A 13329-nucleotide genomic window follows, 5' to 3' on the forward strand; every position below is an offset into this window, starting at 1 on the left:
CGGCAGAAGGTGCATGGATCAGGTGTTTGTGGTAAGGCAGGTGTGTAAGAAGTATTTAGGTAAAGGTAAGGAAGTGCTCTTGGCCTTTATGGACCTGGAGAAAGCCTATGATAGAGTTGATAGGGAGGCATTATGGAGTGTAATGCAGATGTATGGAATAGGAGGTAGGTTATTGGCTGCAGTGAAAAGCTTTTATAGGAATAGTAGGGCATGTGTGAGAGTTGGTAAAGGTGAGAGTGATTGGTTCGAGGTGAATGTGGGGTTGCGGCAAGGTTGTGTGATGTCACCGTGGCTGTTTAACGTGTACATGGATAGAGTAGTGAGGGAAATGAATGCAAGAGTGCAAGGTGAGGGCTTGGCACTGGTGAGTGAAAATGAAAGGGAGTGGAAGATAAGCCAGTTGTTATTTGCGGATGACACTGCCCTTGTGGCGGAGTGTGAGGAGGGCCTACATAAGCTGGTGACAGAGTTTGGAAGAGTATGTGAAAGAAAAAGTTGAGAGTGAATGTGGGAAAAAGCAAGGTTATGAGATGTGTAAGGGATGCTGATGGTGGCAGAATGAATGAGAGGCTGAATGGGGAGCTGCTGGAGGAAGTTGAGAGCTTCAAGTATCTGGGGTCGCATGTAGCAGTAAATGGGAGAGTGGATGTGGAGGTTGGAAACTGAGTGAAAGAAGCAAGTAAATGTATGGGTGGAATGAAGAGTGTATTGAGAAACAGAGCATTAGGGATGAATGCAAAGAGAAGCCTGTATGAGGAAGTAGTTGTGCCCATAGCTCTGTATGGGGCTGAAACGTGGAAAGTGAGACAGGACGAGAGGAAGAGGTTGGATGTGTTTGAGATGAGGTGCCTGAGGAGTATGTTAGGTGTAACGAGAATGGACAGAGTGAGAAATGAGGATGTGAGGCAGAGAACAGAAGTGGTGAGAAAGCTGTCTGAAAGGGTGGATCAGAGAGTGCTGAGTTGGTATGGGCATATGGTAAGAATGGGTGAGGAACGTCTGACGAAAAGGGTGTGGAAGGCTGAAGTGAGTGGGGTGAGTGAGAGGAAGGCCTAGAAGAGGTTGGATGGAGGGAGTGGAAAGAGCGCTGGGTGTGCGAGGTCTGTCAGTAGAGCAAGGAAGGGAGAGTGCAAGAGATAGGCATGAATGGAAAGCAATTGTAGATGGGTAAATGGTGATGCAGGAACAGGGGGTTGCCTTACACTTGAGCCTGCACAGGTGGGGAAAGTGTGAGTGGGGTACGGTGGATGAAGTGGTGGGGGTAAACCAATTTTCGCTGTCGGGCCTCACTGTGGAAGGTTCCCGGTAACTGTGCTGTATGTGGCCCGCGTGTGGTACAGGTGAGTACCCTAAAGCCCATCGGGACTAAGTTGGTATTAATGGTTGTGTGGGTGTGTGAGTGAAAGAGCATCTGCCGAGAGTGGGCCACCCCCCTTGGAATGGGGGACATTGGCCAAAGTCTATAGATAGATAGATAGATTTTACCCTATTGAGTTATGAAAACCACATTAGCTGTACAATCACTGCTCAATCCAATGATATCAACAAAATTTACCTATCTTGTGTAATAGACTGAGTTAAGTAAAGAAATATGAATATTTTCTGAAACTACTCAATAGTGTTGAATGATGGAAGTGTCAGACACACACCAACAGCCAATCAGCAGTGTCCTTACATATTCAGCTGGGGATCCAGCCACTGCTGAGATGGATCCAGCTGAAGTGAATGGACCACAGTGGACAGCTTCAAAATGAACAACCAAGTCAAATAATTGATCTATGCAACTACAGGAAGCTCAAATGACCAAGATTTTGATAGGATTATAAAAGATACATGAGATAATACTTGCAGTGTTACACTTCAAGATTTACATGAGCCATGACTTATTTGTACTATATTTAGTTAACAGATTCAAGTTATGTTTCAAGTATAGTATGAAATTATTTTCTTCATGGGTGCATTGCTCACAACAGGTCTCAAAACTCTTCCTGTCCCTTCAGAATAGAACTAATGGTAAGACATATCCCAGCATGTATTTAGATTGACTGAGTGGCTCAAGGCCAACAATAAACAAATGGTTCTACCCTCTGCATACAATGCCATCTCCAGATATTCTAGCATCTCCCAAATATTTTACTACACCGGTTCCAGTATTAGAAGCTTTCCTTCACAGCTCTTTTAAAGAAATAAATGATAGTGCATTTCTGTCTCCTTCAGGCTGAGGGACCCAACAGCACAGTGCTGCCCCCTAATTAGTACATGGAGTTTGGAAAGCCTTCCATTGGATGGTGATGATGAGGATAGGGATGATAATGATGATCATAATAAGTATGATAAACACTGACCTGTCCATTTAGCCTAATGTCATGAAGTCGCAACCACTCCTCTTCCATGGAATCAACAGACATATGCGTGTCTTCGTCTGGTGGCCATAGAAGCTGAGGGGCAAGTCTGACAGCATCACCAGCAGCAGCCAGCCCAACACACGGATAGAGTCCTCCTGGAGCTACATGAACCATTACTAAGCCAATCTGGAAAAACATTTTTTTTTCTTAAATTTAATGTTGGGCCATATAAGAATGAGCATGCAAATATAGCAATATTAGAAATTTCTTTGTAGCAAGTTAAGACCTCATTCCCTGAGGAAGTAGTATGGCAAGGTAGAAGAAGACCACACGACCACTCTGGCAAGTGTCTCAAGTGTAAACGTCAATGAACCTTAGTATCCAATCTCATATATTGAAGGAATCACATCTTTAGTCACTTGAAACACAGTGAAATTCAAGGATGCCCTTGATATCCACATCACACTGATATAATTCTTCATTGTTATCAGTGACTTCACTTCCCAAAAAGTTATATAACACTTTTGGTGTGCCACTCCTCCTCAGTTGACAAGTGAACAAAGATGGATTTGCCCGATATGAAGAAACTGTTGCGGCCAACTGTAAAAATAATCCGAAATCCTTCTTCAGTTACATAAACAACAGAAAGGCGATCAGAAGTGGAATTGGACCCTTAACAAACAGCGACAGTGCACTAGTGACTGACAGCCAACACGTTGCAAACCTATTAAACAATTACTTTTCCTCGGTGTTTAATACTAACAGTCCTCCCACCACTACCACCAGCACCAGTACTAATGTAAATCCCGAGCATGCATTGCCAAACCTTGAAATAACAACCGATGAAGTCCTTAAAGCCCTCCAATCATTTAAAACAAATAAAAGTCCTGGACCTGACAAAGTATATCCTACTCTGCTCAAAGAAACAAAGAGCGAAATAGTCTACTCCCTCACAACCGTATTCAATATGTCCTTGCGACAAGGCATTGTCCCTTCGGATTGGAAAAAGGCTAACGTGACACTGATTTTTAAGAAAGGAGGCAAAAAAGTACCAGGTAATTACAGGCCCATTAGTCTAACTTCGGTTGTAGGTAAGCTACTTGAGAGCATAATTAGACAAAATTGTGAGTTACCTTGAAAGCCACTCATTAATTGGGGACTCACAACATGGCTTCCGTAACAAAAGATCCTGCCTATCAAACCTATTAACCTTTTATAATGACCTCTTCAGAGTTTATGACATAACCAAATCACTGGACGTAGTCTATCTTGATTTCCAGAAAGTGTTTGATAAAGTCCCACATCATATCAATGCATCAATGCAGCAAATAAAGCGAACAGAATGTTGGGCTTCATTAAAAGAAACTTTTTATTCAAGAATAAAGATGCAATACTTCCGCTTTATAATAGTTTAGTCAGACCCCACTTGGAATATGCGGTACAGTTTTGCTCTCCTCACTATGCAAAGGACATTGCTAAATTAGAAGGTGTTCAGCGTCGGGCAACAAAAATGATCCCTTCCTTGCGCAACAAATCTTACGAAGAAAGGCTTTCCACCCTTAACATGTTCTCTCTTGAGAAACGTCGCCTCCGAGGAAAACCGATCGAATGTTTTGGTTTCATGAATGTAGACAGATCAACATTGTTTATGATCGATGACACTTTGCATACGAGGAACAATGGCGTAAAACTCAAATGTAGACAAGTAAATTCAGACTGCACCAAATTTTTCTTCACTAACGCTAGAAAAGCGAGAATGGAATAAGCTCCCACCGTCAGTGGTCCAGTGTAACACGATTGACTCCTTCAAAAACAAGCTCGACCGTCATTTCCATCAACTTAATATCAACTAGAGTTGAAATGCATCGTTTTGGAGCCTTCTGATTAATGTGGAATCACTTAGGTTTAAGGACAGACCACCTAGTCTGGACCATGGGGTCTGTGTGGTCTGATTTTCTGTGTAAATCTATGTAAATCTCTCTCTTTCAATAGATAGCTAGAACAAATAGATACATGAATTGACATATGTACACACACACACACAAAAAAAAAAGAGAGAGAGAGAGAGAGAGAGAGAGAGAGAGAGAGAGAGAGAGAGAGAGAGAGAGAGAGAGAGAGAGAGAGAGAGAGAGAGAGAGAGAGAGAGAGAGAGAGAGAGAGAGAGAGAGAGAGAGAGACTCATTAAATGCATCCTTTGGAATGCATTTCTTATGTTTTTACAAGTACAGTACCCTTCTGAGCTCTGCGCTTCCTTCGTTCCGAAGGTACGTATTGCGCTAAACTCGAGGATCACGAAACTCGGGGTATTGAAAACACTGATAAAGCGCTTACTTGTTCTTGTGTGTGGAGAAGCTGACTTTTTTTTCACTTTACCCCCTTGCTATCTCAAAATACGTACAGTCATACCTTGGTTTACGAGTTTCATTCATTCCGGAATTTTGCTCGCACACCAAAACACTCACTATAACACTAAATGCTCACCTCTTTTCCATTTTTAGTAAAAAAAACAGGGACGGATGAAGGATCACTTCCTGGAGACAACTGCTCAAACTTCACTCCACATCCCATTCTGTCTCCAGCACCACAACGTGGGCCAAATACCATACCTCTTGGCCTGGCCTTATAAAGCCTGCAACATAAAACAGCAGCATTACCAAAATATATGAACATAAAAAAAAAATATATATATATATAAATAAATAAATAAAGAAAAAAAAGTTCCTCACAAATTGTATATTCATAAACTACTTCATTGCTCTGTTGGGTGTGGATAATGGTTGATTCCATTACTCAATATTGTAACAATGTGAGCCACAGTGTGCAAATATTGCTACTTTATGTCAGCAGACCTTCAAGAAGCAAAGAAGATAAAAGATCCTCCTAGGAACATCCAATATTCTACGGACCACTTATCATCATTTGCAAGATAAAGTGAGTTAAGAAAATTACTTACTTGCCATCATCAGCATGGTAACCCACACTGTCTACTGCCCATCCTGGCAACTTGTGCAAAGGGTACTTAGCAGAGCACAGACCTAAAAAATAAAAACATATCTCATCACACCCCCTGTTCAAAAGTTATTTAGATACAAACCTACAAAAGCAAATGCAAAACCTGAAGTACAAAATAATACACCAATCTGACACTTATACCTCAATGTTTGTCAACTTTGAGGGCAGGAGTGATATTTGTTTCAATACAATGAAACATTACTCTGTTTAATTTCATTCAGAATTTCAACAATAAAGTTGCTCTTGTAAGCCTTAATGGTGAAGCAAACAGTGTTCTCATAATAATTTATTGTTCTGAAAACAACAGATCTGCGGGGGTCAAATGAAGCAAGTCTCTCTCTCTCTCTCTCTCTCTCTCTCTCTCTCTCTCTCTCTCTCTCTCTCTCTCTCTCTCTCTCTCTCTCTCTCTCTCTCTCTCTCTCTCTCTCTCTCTCTCTCTCTCTCTCTCTCTCTCTCTCTCTCTCTCTCTCTCTCTCTCTCTCTCTCTCTCTCTCTCTCTCTCTCTCTCTCTCTCTCTCTCTCTCTCTCTCTCTCTCTCTCTCTCTCTCTCTCTCTCTCTCTCTCCTCTCTCTCTCTCTCTCTCTCTCTCTCTCTCTCTCTCTCTCTCTCTCTCTCTCTCTCTCTCTCTCTCTCTCTCTCTCTCTCTCTCTCTCTCTCTCTCTCTCTCTCTCTCTCTCTCTCTCTCTCTCTCTCTCTCTCTCTCTCTCTCTCTCTCTCTCTCTCTCTCTCTCTCTCTCTCTCTCTCTCTCTCTCTCTCTCTCTCTCTCTCTCTCTCTCTCTCTCTCTCTCTCTCTCTCTCTCTCTCTCTCTCTCTCTCTCTCTCTTATAGGCTATTGCAGTTAGTTGGGAGACTACAAGGGCCTTTATATCTTTACACATGCCTGGGTGGTGCCCTGAAAAATGCCACAATAGAGAGAGAGCAGCGGTGGGGTGGATGTGAATCAGCTGAGTGAGAGCTAAGAATATTGTTGGTGGGGTGCTGCAGGCTAAGGGTCCACCACTGCTGGCGCAGTGGAGGGGAGGGGGAGGCATGCAGTTAGCAAGTTCAGAAGAGCAGTCAGCATGAAAATATTGATAGAAGATAGAGAGACAACATGGCGGCAGACTTTAAGAGGTAAAAGACTTTCAGTATGAGGAGGAGAGCTGATGAGACGAAGAGCCTTAGACTCCACTCTGTCCAGGAGAGCAGTGTGAGTGGAGCCCCCCAACACATAAGATGCATACTCCATACGAGGGCGGACAAGGCCCCTATAGATGGATAACAACGGCAGCAAAAACGATTCATGAATTTAAAGCCAGACTGGATAATAAGCGTTATGGAGACAGAACAGCACGAGCCTAGTACAGCTCTTTTCCTGTATTTCACAACTAGGCAGGGGCGTAACTGGTTACAAAAAGTTGGGGGGGTCAATGGGGTGGGTGGCGAGCAAAGCAAGCCTGTTCAGCTGAAGGGTCTAGGGGTCTGGGGTGAGCCCCCGCAGAAAATATTTGAAATTTGAGCTCTTTTTAGGGGGACTGTGAGGCCTGTTATGGGTGATAAACTAAATAATATGGGTGGTTTAACATTAAGCATCTGTATTTAGCATAAGTATATATATAATAAGGGGTAACAAAACAATTCAATTTTCCTTGCTCTCACTTCATAATAGCATGATATTTAACCATAATATTTTTTTTTTTGGGGGGGGACAGAGTACAGTTGTCCCTCAAATAGTATGGGGGTTAGGGACCCAGGACCCCCGTACTATTCGAAAATCTGTATAAAATTAGTGCCTCCCCTAGAAACACTCCTGGGCTGCGTTTGAGAGAGGGAATCGGGACTCTCGGAACGTCCCGAGTGCTCTCAAACGCGTGATGTGGCAGCACAAGTTGCCAACGCACGTCCGCTGGCTCCCGGCTTTGAGAGATGGAGCGCCTTCGTGCTGTGATGACGTCATCAGCAAATATGGCGGCCCAAACAAACACATATAAGTGTTTCCATTGCATTTCACCTCTCTGTGCCACCATAACCACTGCAGCTTCCTTTTCATCTTCTGTTGTAAGGAGTTCGTCAGCCAGGACAGCTAGTAATGCATGTTAAACGTCGCCAGGAAGATCAGCATACGCCATTTTGCTGCGAGTGAGACGCCGTTACCATAGCAACGACGAGGCTTAGTAAAAGGACGGCCTTTATCTCCACTCTTGCAGCACTCTTGGAGCACCGGCAGTTACTGCGGCAAGAATTTCTTTTACTCTATGATAGATACAGCGAACACTGCTCTCATTCACATGGTATGCTCTCCCTGCCGCAATGTAACTCATCCCAAAACGTAACTTCTCCTAAATCTGAATTCTTCTGCAAGGTGAACACCTTTCTCGAATGCTTTGGGGTGCTTTCAGCACGTGTTTTGGTAGAACAGTGTTGCCACTCGCGCCATGGCTACTTGGTGCAACAAGCGGGAAATTTAAAAATCCTAAAAAAATTCTTCCATGACAATCCGTATAAAGCCGAAACCATACTATTTGAGGGATGACTGTATACTGTCCCCCTTAACTCAGACTTTGGGAGGGACACATCCCCCCGGTCTCCCCCATGAGTTACGCCCCTGCAACTAGGTAAATACACACTATATGTGCCTTTCAATAATAATATTGGCAAGATGTACATATTTTAGCATAGTCTATTACAAACCTGAAGCAAAAAGTAGCTATATTACATTTATAATGAAACAATGAAGCATGCAGTACTCACCAATGGAAATGGCTCCCTGGGCTCCCATGTCTAGTATTTCAATCTCAAAGTAACTGTGTTCTGAGGAGATGGGCATCTCTCCCACATACACACCTACTCTTTCCTCTTCCTCTTCTTCACTATAGCTGAAAAATATATATTATACTGTTATTATTATTATCATTATTAGCTATTATTATCACATATTATTATTATCATTACTATTAGGCATTATTATAACTTATATTATTATTAGTAATAATTACTATTAATCAAATTACACTGCCAAGGGCAATTTTTTTCCTTCTGTGTACTACTGTTTATTTTTTAATGAAGGCAAAGGTTTCATCTTTCTTAGGTAAATGAACAGACTTTCTTGATGATTGATGATGACAAGAAATCACTTCAGTTTCTGCCATGCACAGGTTAAGCATATATGACAGGAAACCAAGTATGTGACAAACAAGATATGATGAGATCAGAGTGTACAGTGAAGACACTGCTGGAAGAAAAGACTAAAATTAAATGTGTGTTATGACCTGTTAGCCAGAGGTAGGAAATGGTAATTATTCAATGGTACAGAAAACATTTACATTGGGAGATGATAAGCATGTGACATTAGTTCCACTCACCTCAAGACATCCCCTTCTATGGTAATTCTTTCTGCCCGCACCTTGTGGTTGGCACCCTGCACTTCTGCAGGGTGCCGCTGTCTTACAAAGGGCCACTGTGGGCTTAAGTTATTATACATGTCTGCCTCTGAGTCACCCGGTGGAGGGGCAACACCAAAGAGCTTTTTGAAGAGGACAAAAAGGTTTGGGTGTACGCAGCTCAGCATCAGGCTGGCTACGTCCAAGCCTCTGCACCTCTGTCCTCTGGCCTCTAAATCCACCCCTTCACTCCCTGGAAATTCAGATTCAGTAAAAAATAAGGTTCTAAAGAGATGAAAATCCCACTTGCTGTTATGCCTTACCATTAATATGCTTTACTAATAGGCTTTAAAAGAGCTACATCTATTGAACAACCACTTACTCCTATAGTTAGTTCCTTGCTTGCAATCTGTTTAATAAATGACATTTTTACAACTAGATATATCGATAACAACTGTCCAATCTATTTTCATTATTCCCAATAGTCACTAGTTTATATAAAGTACAATGGATTTGGTAAACAACCTTAATAGTAACATGTATCATGATGAACATGCAATTATGTATAATTATTATGCAACTCCATATGTCTCCATACCCTTAAAGTATTAATGTTTTCATACAAATACAAAATTAATGATAGGTATATTGAACAATATAAGTAAATGTGCAAGTAATAGAAATCTGAGATAAAACAACTTTTAAAAGCAATCGATGTCTTCAATCTGTCTACTCCTACAAGCACTACAGTGTATAGGGAAGAATGCTATGCTTCCATCCCATATGAATTAATGACATTATCTGAAATCAGCCCACCTCATTCAAAACATTTCAGATGTATAAAGATTGGAGGAGGTATAAGGAGGTCTTGAACAATAAAATGAGCAGCTTCATCATCCAGGATGAAACAAAGGTTGCACTGATTGTTACCACAGGAATCCCCATCTATTTGTATGAATGGATAAGTGAACACTGTAATAGAAGACATTATAATCATAGATTTCTACAATCATACACTTTTCTAAATCTGAGAGAAGCAATTTCTTAAAATGAGCAAGTACTCTGAATTACAGTACAGTAATTATAACAGTTAACAGTACAGTGTAGTAGTATTAATTATTATAACTCTGAAATGCAACAAGAGTTTTGCGAATTTAATCAGTTGCTGATGTAATAGGGGTATTAGTTACTTTTTTAAACATTTGATAAATAAGTCTACTTAGGAGAAGCCATGAACATTTGAAATTAATTATGGTTGTACCAGAAACAACCTTCATCAGGGCATTTTTGAGTCTGTGACCAGGGAGGCAGGAAGGCCAACACTTCACTGATGAGCCAAAGAGTTGTCCCACTGACTCAGATGATTTGAGGGCTTTTTCTGCTCCTGTTCAACCACTACAATATTTTTTTGTGACAAAAAATGTAAACTAACCTAGAATGCCTCATCTATGACTAGAGCCAGAATCCTCAACAAATAATATGATTATATGCCAAAATATATTAACATTTCTGATGTAAATTTTAGTGAAACAGCAAATAAGTGCCAATATTTTCAATGGTGCCATAGTTTTGCTGCATTTTATTGAACTTTTATTTTGAAAATGGTATAAACTTTAGTGATAATTTTTTTTGTAATATTCAGTGAAAGGTTATTACATTACCCTATGGCAACCAAAGCATGCAAAATAAATAAAGAATGTGTGCCAGGCAACATTCAAGAAGCAGGAAATTAATACCATCATAGCCCACGCGTTGTGTGAGGAGCTATATTCCGGAGCAGGTGGTGGCGTTAAGCTCGCAGCAGGTGCTAGAGATTAGGTATGACAGGTTAAGAGTTACTCTCACAGAATACAGGTAGATAAAATAAAAATAAGTAAATTAAGTTACTGGTTAATGTTTATGAAAAAACGAGAACCATCATAAAAACAGAGAACCAGCAGTATCTGGCCTCCCCTTCAGTTTTACCATATATAAGAATAAAATATATAATGCAAACTACAAAAATATATTAAAAAGTCTTGTGGTGCACTAATGAGGCTGGCTCATGAAGGTGGGGTAGGAATTTGCTACCACTGGCAGCCCTTGTGGTACATCTAGTTTCCCGAAAATCCAATGCTTTAGCTTTGCACAAGTAGCAGCCCTCAGACAAATGTCTGACCTCAGTTGTTATGATGCCGCAACTGCACAAAGCATAATTATGTTGTTTAGGATTGGAAAATCCTTCACCATATAATTGAGCTCTAACAAACCTCAGGAGCTTTTAGAGAGATCTTCATGTAATGCCACTGAATTCCCACTTTACAATACCTCCACATGACAACTGCATGTCACGAAACACATGAGAAATTAATCCAGTCCCGGAAAGGGCTTTACCAGAGCTGGGTAGTGAACCTGCGATTGGAGCTTTGAGAATTGCAATTTTGTTGTTGAGGCCCAAAGCTACGCACTAATGCTTTGTGAACCGGCCCCTGAATTGGAATGGAAATTTTTCAAACACAAGTAACCTGCGTTCGAACCGGCTTCACGCATTTGTACGTGATACCAGTAAGTGAATACCGTACATAGTCGTATATGACGGTTGCAAGATTCTTATGACGGAAATTACTAACCGTTTAGATGCTTCGCCCCCCTCGCCTCCCCCTCTGGTAGGGAGACTGAGTGAAATTGCGTGGATTCTGTACATGGTAAAAAAATCCCAGAATGTATGTAATTTCCCTACATCTAGGTAAATGTAAGGAATTTCCCTAAATCTAGGGTATTTTTCAACCCCCCCATACCTCAAAAACTATGGATTTGCAAGGCATTTCATGTTTACCACCACATTTCCCGCAGTCATAAAGAACCCCTAGCCAGTTTTGGTTGCGAGGGGTGAGTATGGGCATACACTAGAATAATACCTCCTTTTATTGCATTTTGACAGCAGGGAACAGGCCAGGTTGGGTTAAATCAAAGTTAGGTCATGTCAGGTTAGGTAAGATTTAGTTTGGTTAGATTTAATTGTTTACAAAAATTACATGATATGCTTTGTGCTGTGCCATTAGTTGTTGTCACTGGTGGTTGATGGGCATACTCTTGGATTTTTACCCACTCTAGAAGACATAGAGTTAAAACTGGGCTTGTCTGAATTCAAACTGAGTTGCATCTCATGCTTTAGCATTATACACTCCCCCCCCCCCACACACACACACATGGCCTGGTAGCTCAGTGGTTAAAGCGTCTGCCTCACAACCAGAAGGACCGGGGTTCGATTCCCCGACTGGGTGAAGATAAGTTGGGTTTATCTTCTTTCACGTGTAGCCCCTGTTCACCTAGCATTGAGTAGGTACGCGACGTAAGGCGAGGAGTTGTGACTTCGTTGTCGCAGTGTGTTGTGTGTGAGTGGTCTCAGTCCTCCCCAAAGATCGGTCACTGAGCTCTGAGCTCCTTCCGTAGGGGAACGGCTGGCTGTCTCGAGAGACCCGCAGCAGACCAAGAGGTGAATTACACACACACACACACACACACACACACACACACACACACACACACACACTAGACAGGGGACATGGAAATGATTAACCTTACATGCAAGTATGGAAGATTTGTCAGTAATCCATGAAGTTGAGGCACAATGCTATGTTCAACCTTTGCTACAATATATCTATCACCATACATCACCAGAACATAAAAGAACATGACAACTATTTCAGCTGCCTCTTTATTGGACAGTATAGGAAAGGAGGAGAGAGGTTGAAGTTCTGTTCAAAACTGAAATTTAATATAATAAATCCCTGGCAATTTTGACATACCACTGCAGCTGCCTTGAGGCTACACACACACACACACTCTCGGGGCGCCGCCAGACCCAACTTACCGCCAAGAGCGCCCCGTGACACAACTTCTAGGAGATAGCTGATGTCATAGTGTGTGGAAGGCGTTGTGGCGTATTCCTGTTTATACACACTAAATATATGAGCTTTACCACAGTCTGCCTAACATAAGTCCACCTTAAACCTCGGCAAACAATGCAACTCAGAGATCGAAGCGGTGGGTGTGAGGACCGTCTACGCAGGCGCTCCGACACATCCTTGTTAGCACTTCACTGACGACAATTATAGCTTTCTTTTGCACAAATACACTTAGGAATCATTCTAGAGGCTTATATTACTCAAACTTTTACCTTGAATCTGGATATCGGTACATCATGACGAGGAAAATTATGTTAGCCACTTTGTTTACATGTCAACAGCTGATTCTTCTAATCTTCTTCTTCTTCTTCTCTTCTCTTCACTTATATACCTCACTTCACACACTTATATACTTCACTCTGCACTGAGCTCTGTTTTCTGCATACACTTCGCCTACACGGTCTTTTGCTTTTCTATTTCTTTTCCTTTATTTTTTCTTCACTACCGGCACTTTTTTTTTTTTTTTTTTTTGCATGTCCCTTCTCTGTCCTCTTTCCATGTTTCATGCTATTACACGTTCTTTTCATTTCTCTTTTACTGGTAAGTTCTTTTTCCTCAACATTGCCTGCATGGCTATATTTGTCTGCTTGTCTGTCTCTGTACGTACAGTTTACCCCGACAAAATTTAATATAACGCATGTCAAGCTGATCTCATAAATTTATTT

The 13329-nt window shown here is 41.5% G+C and overlaps 1 protein-coding gene across 2 annotated transcripts in view; it reads right to left on the reverse strand.

Annotated features, from left to right (window-relative positions):
* Positions 1 to 13329, reverse strand: part of LOC127004354 (SPRY domain-containing protein 3-like) — a 30165-nt gene extending 16836 nt beyond the window's left edge. The window contains exons 1-6 of one of the 2 annotated variants that reach the window (XM_050871939.1): positions 12877 to 13329; positions 8700 to 8970; positions 8089 to 8213; positions 5299 to 5380; positions 4827 to 4974; positions 2346 to 2531 (exon numbers count right to left, since the gene is read on the reverse strand). In XM_050871939.1, coding sequence (XP_050727896.1) covers positions 2346 to 2531; positions 4827 to 4974; positions 5299 to 5380; positions 8089 to 8213; positions 8700 to 8905 — 747 coding nt within the window. In that variant the 5' untranslated portion in view covers positions 8906 to 8970; positions 12877 to 13329. Of the gene's footprint in view, positions 1 to 2345; positions 2532 to 4826; positions 4975 to 5298; positions 5381 to 8088; positions 8214 to 8699; positions 8971 to 12570; positions 12857 to 12876 lie in introns of those variants that run through there. The other variant, XM_050871940.1, reaches the window with a different exon arrangement.

This window comes from Eriocheir sinensis, chromosome 28, assembly GCF_024679095.1.
Source record: "Eriocheir sinensis breed Jianghai 21 chromosome 28, ASM2467909v1, whole genome shotgun sequence".
NCBI lineage: Eukaryota > Metazoa > Arthropoda > Malacostraca > Decapoda > Varunidae > Eriocheir > Eriocheir sinensis.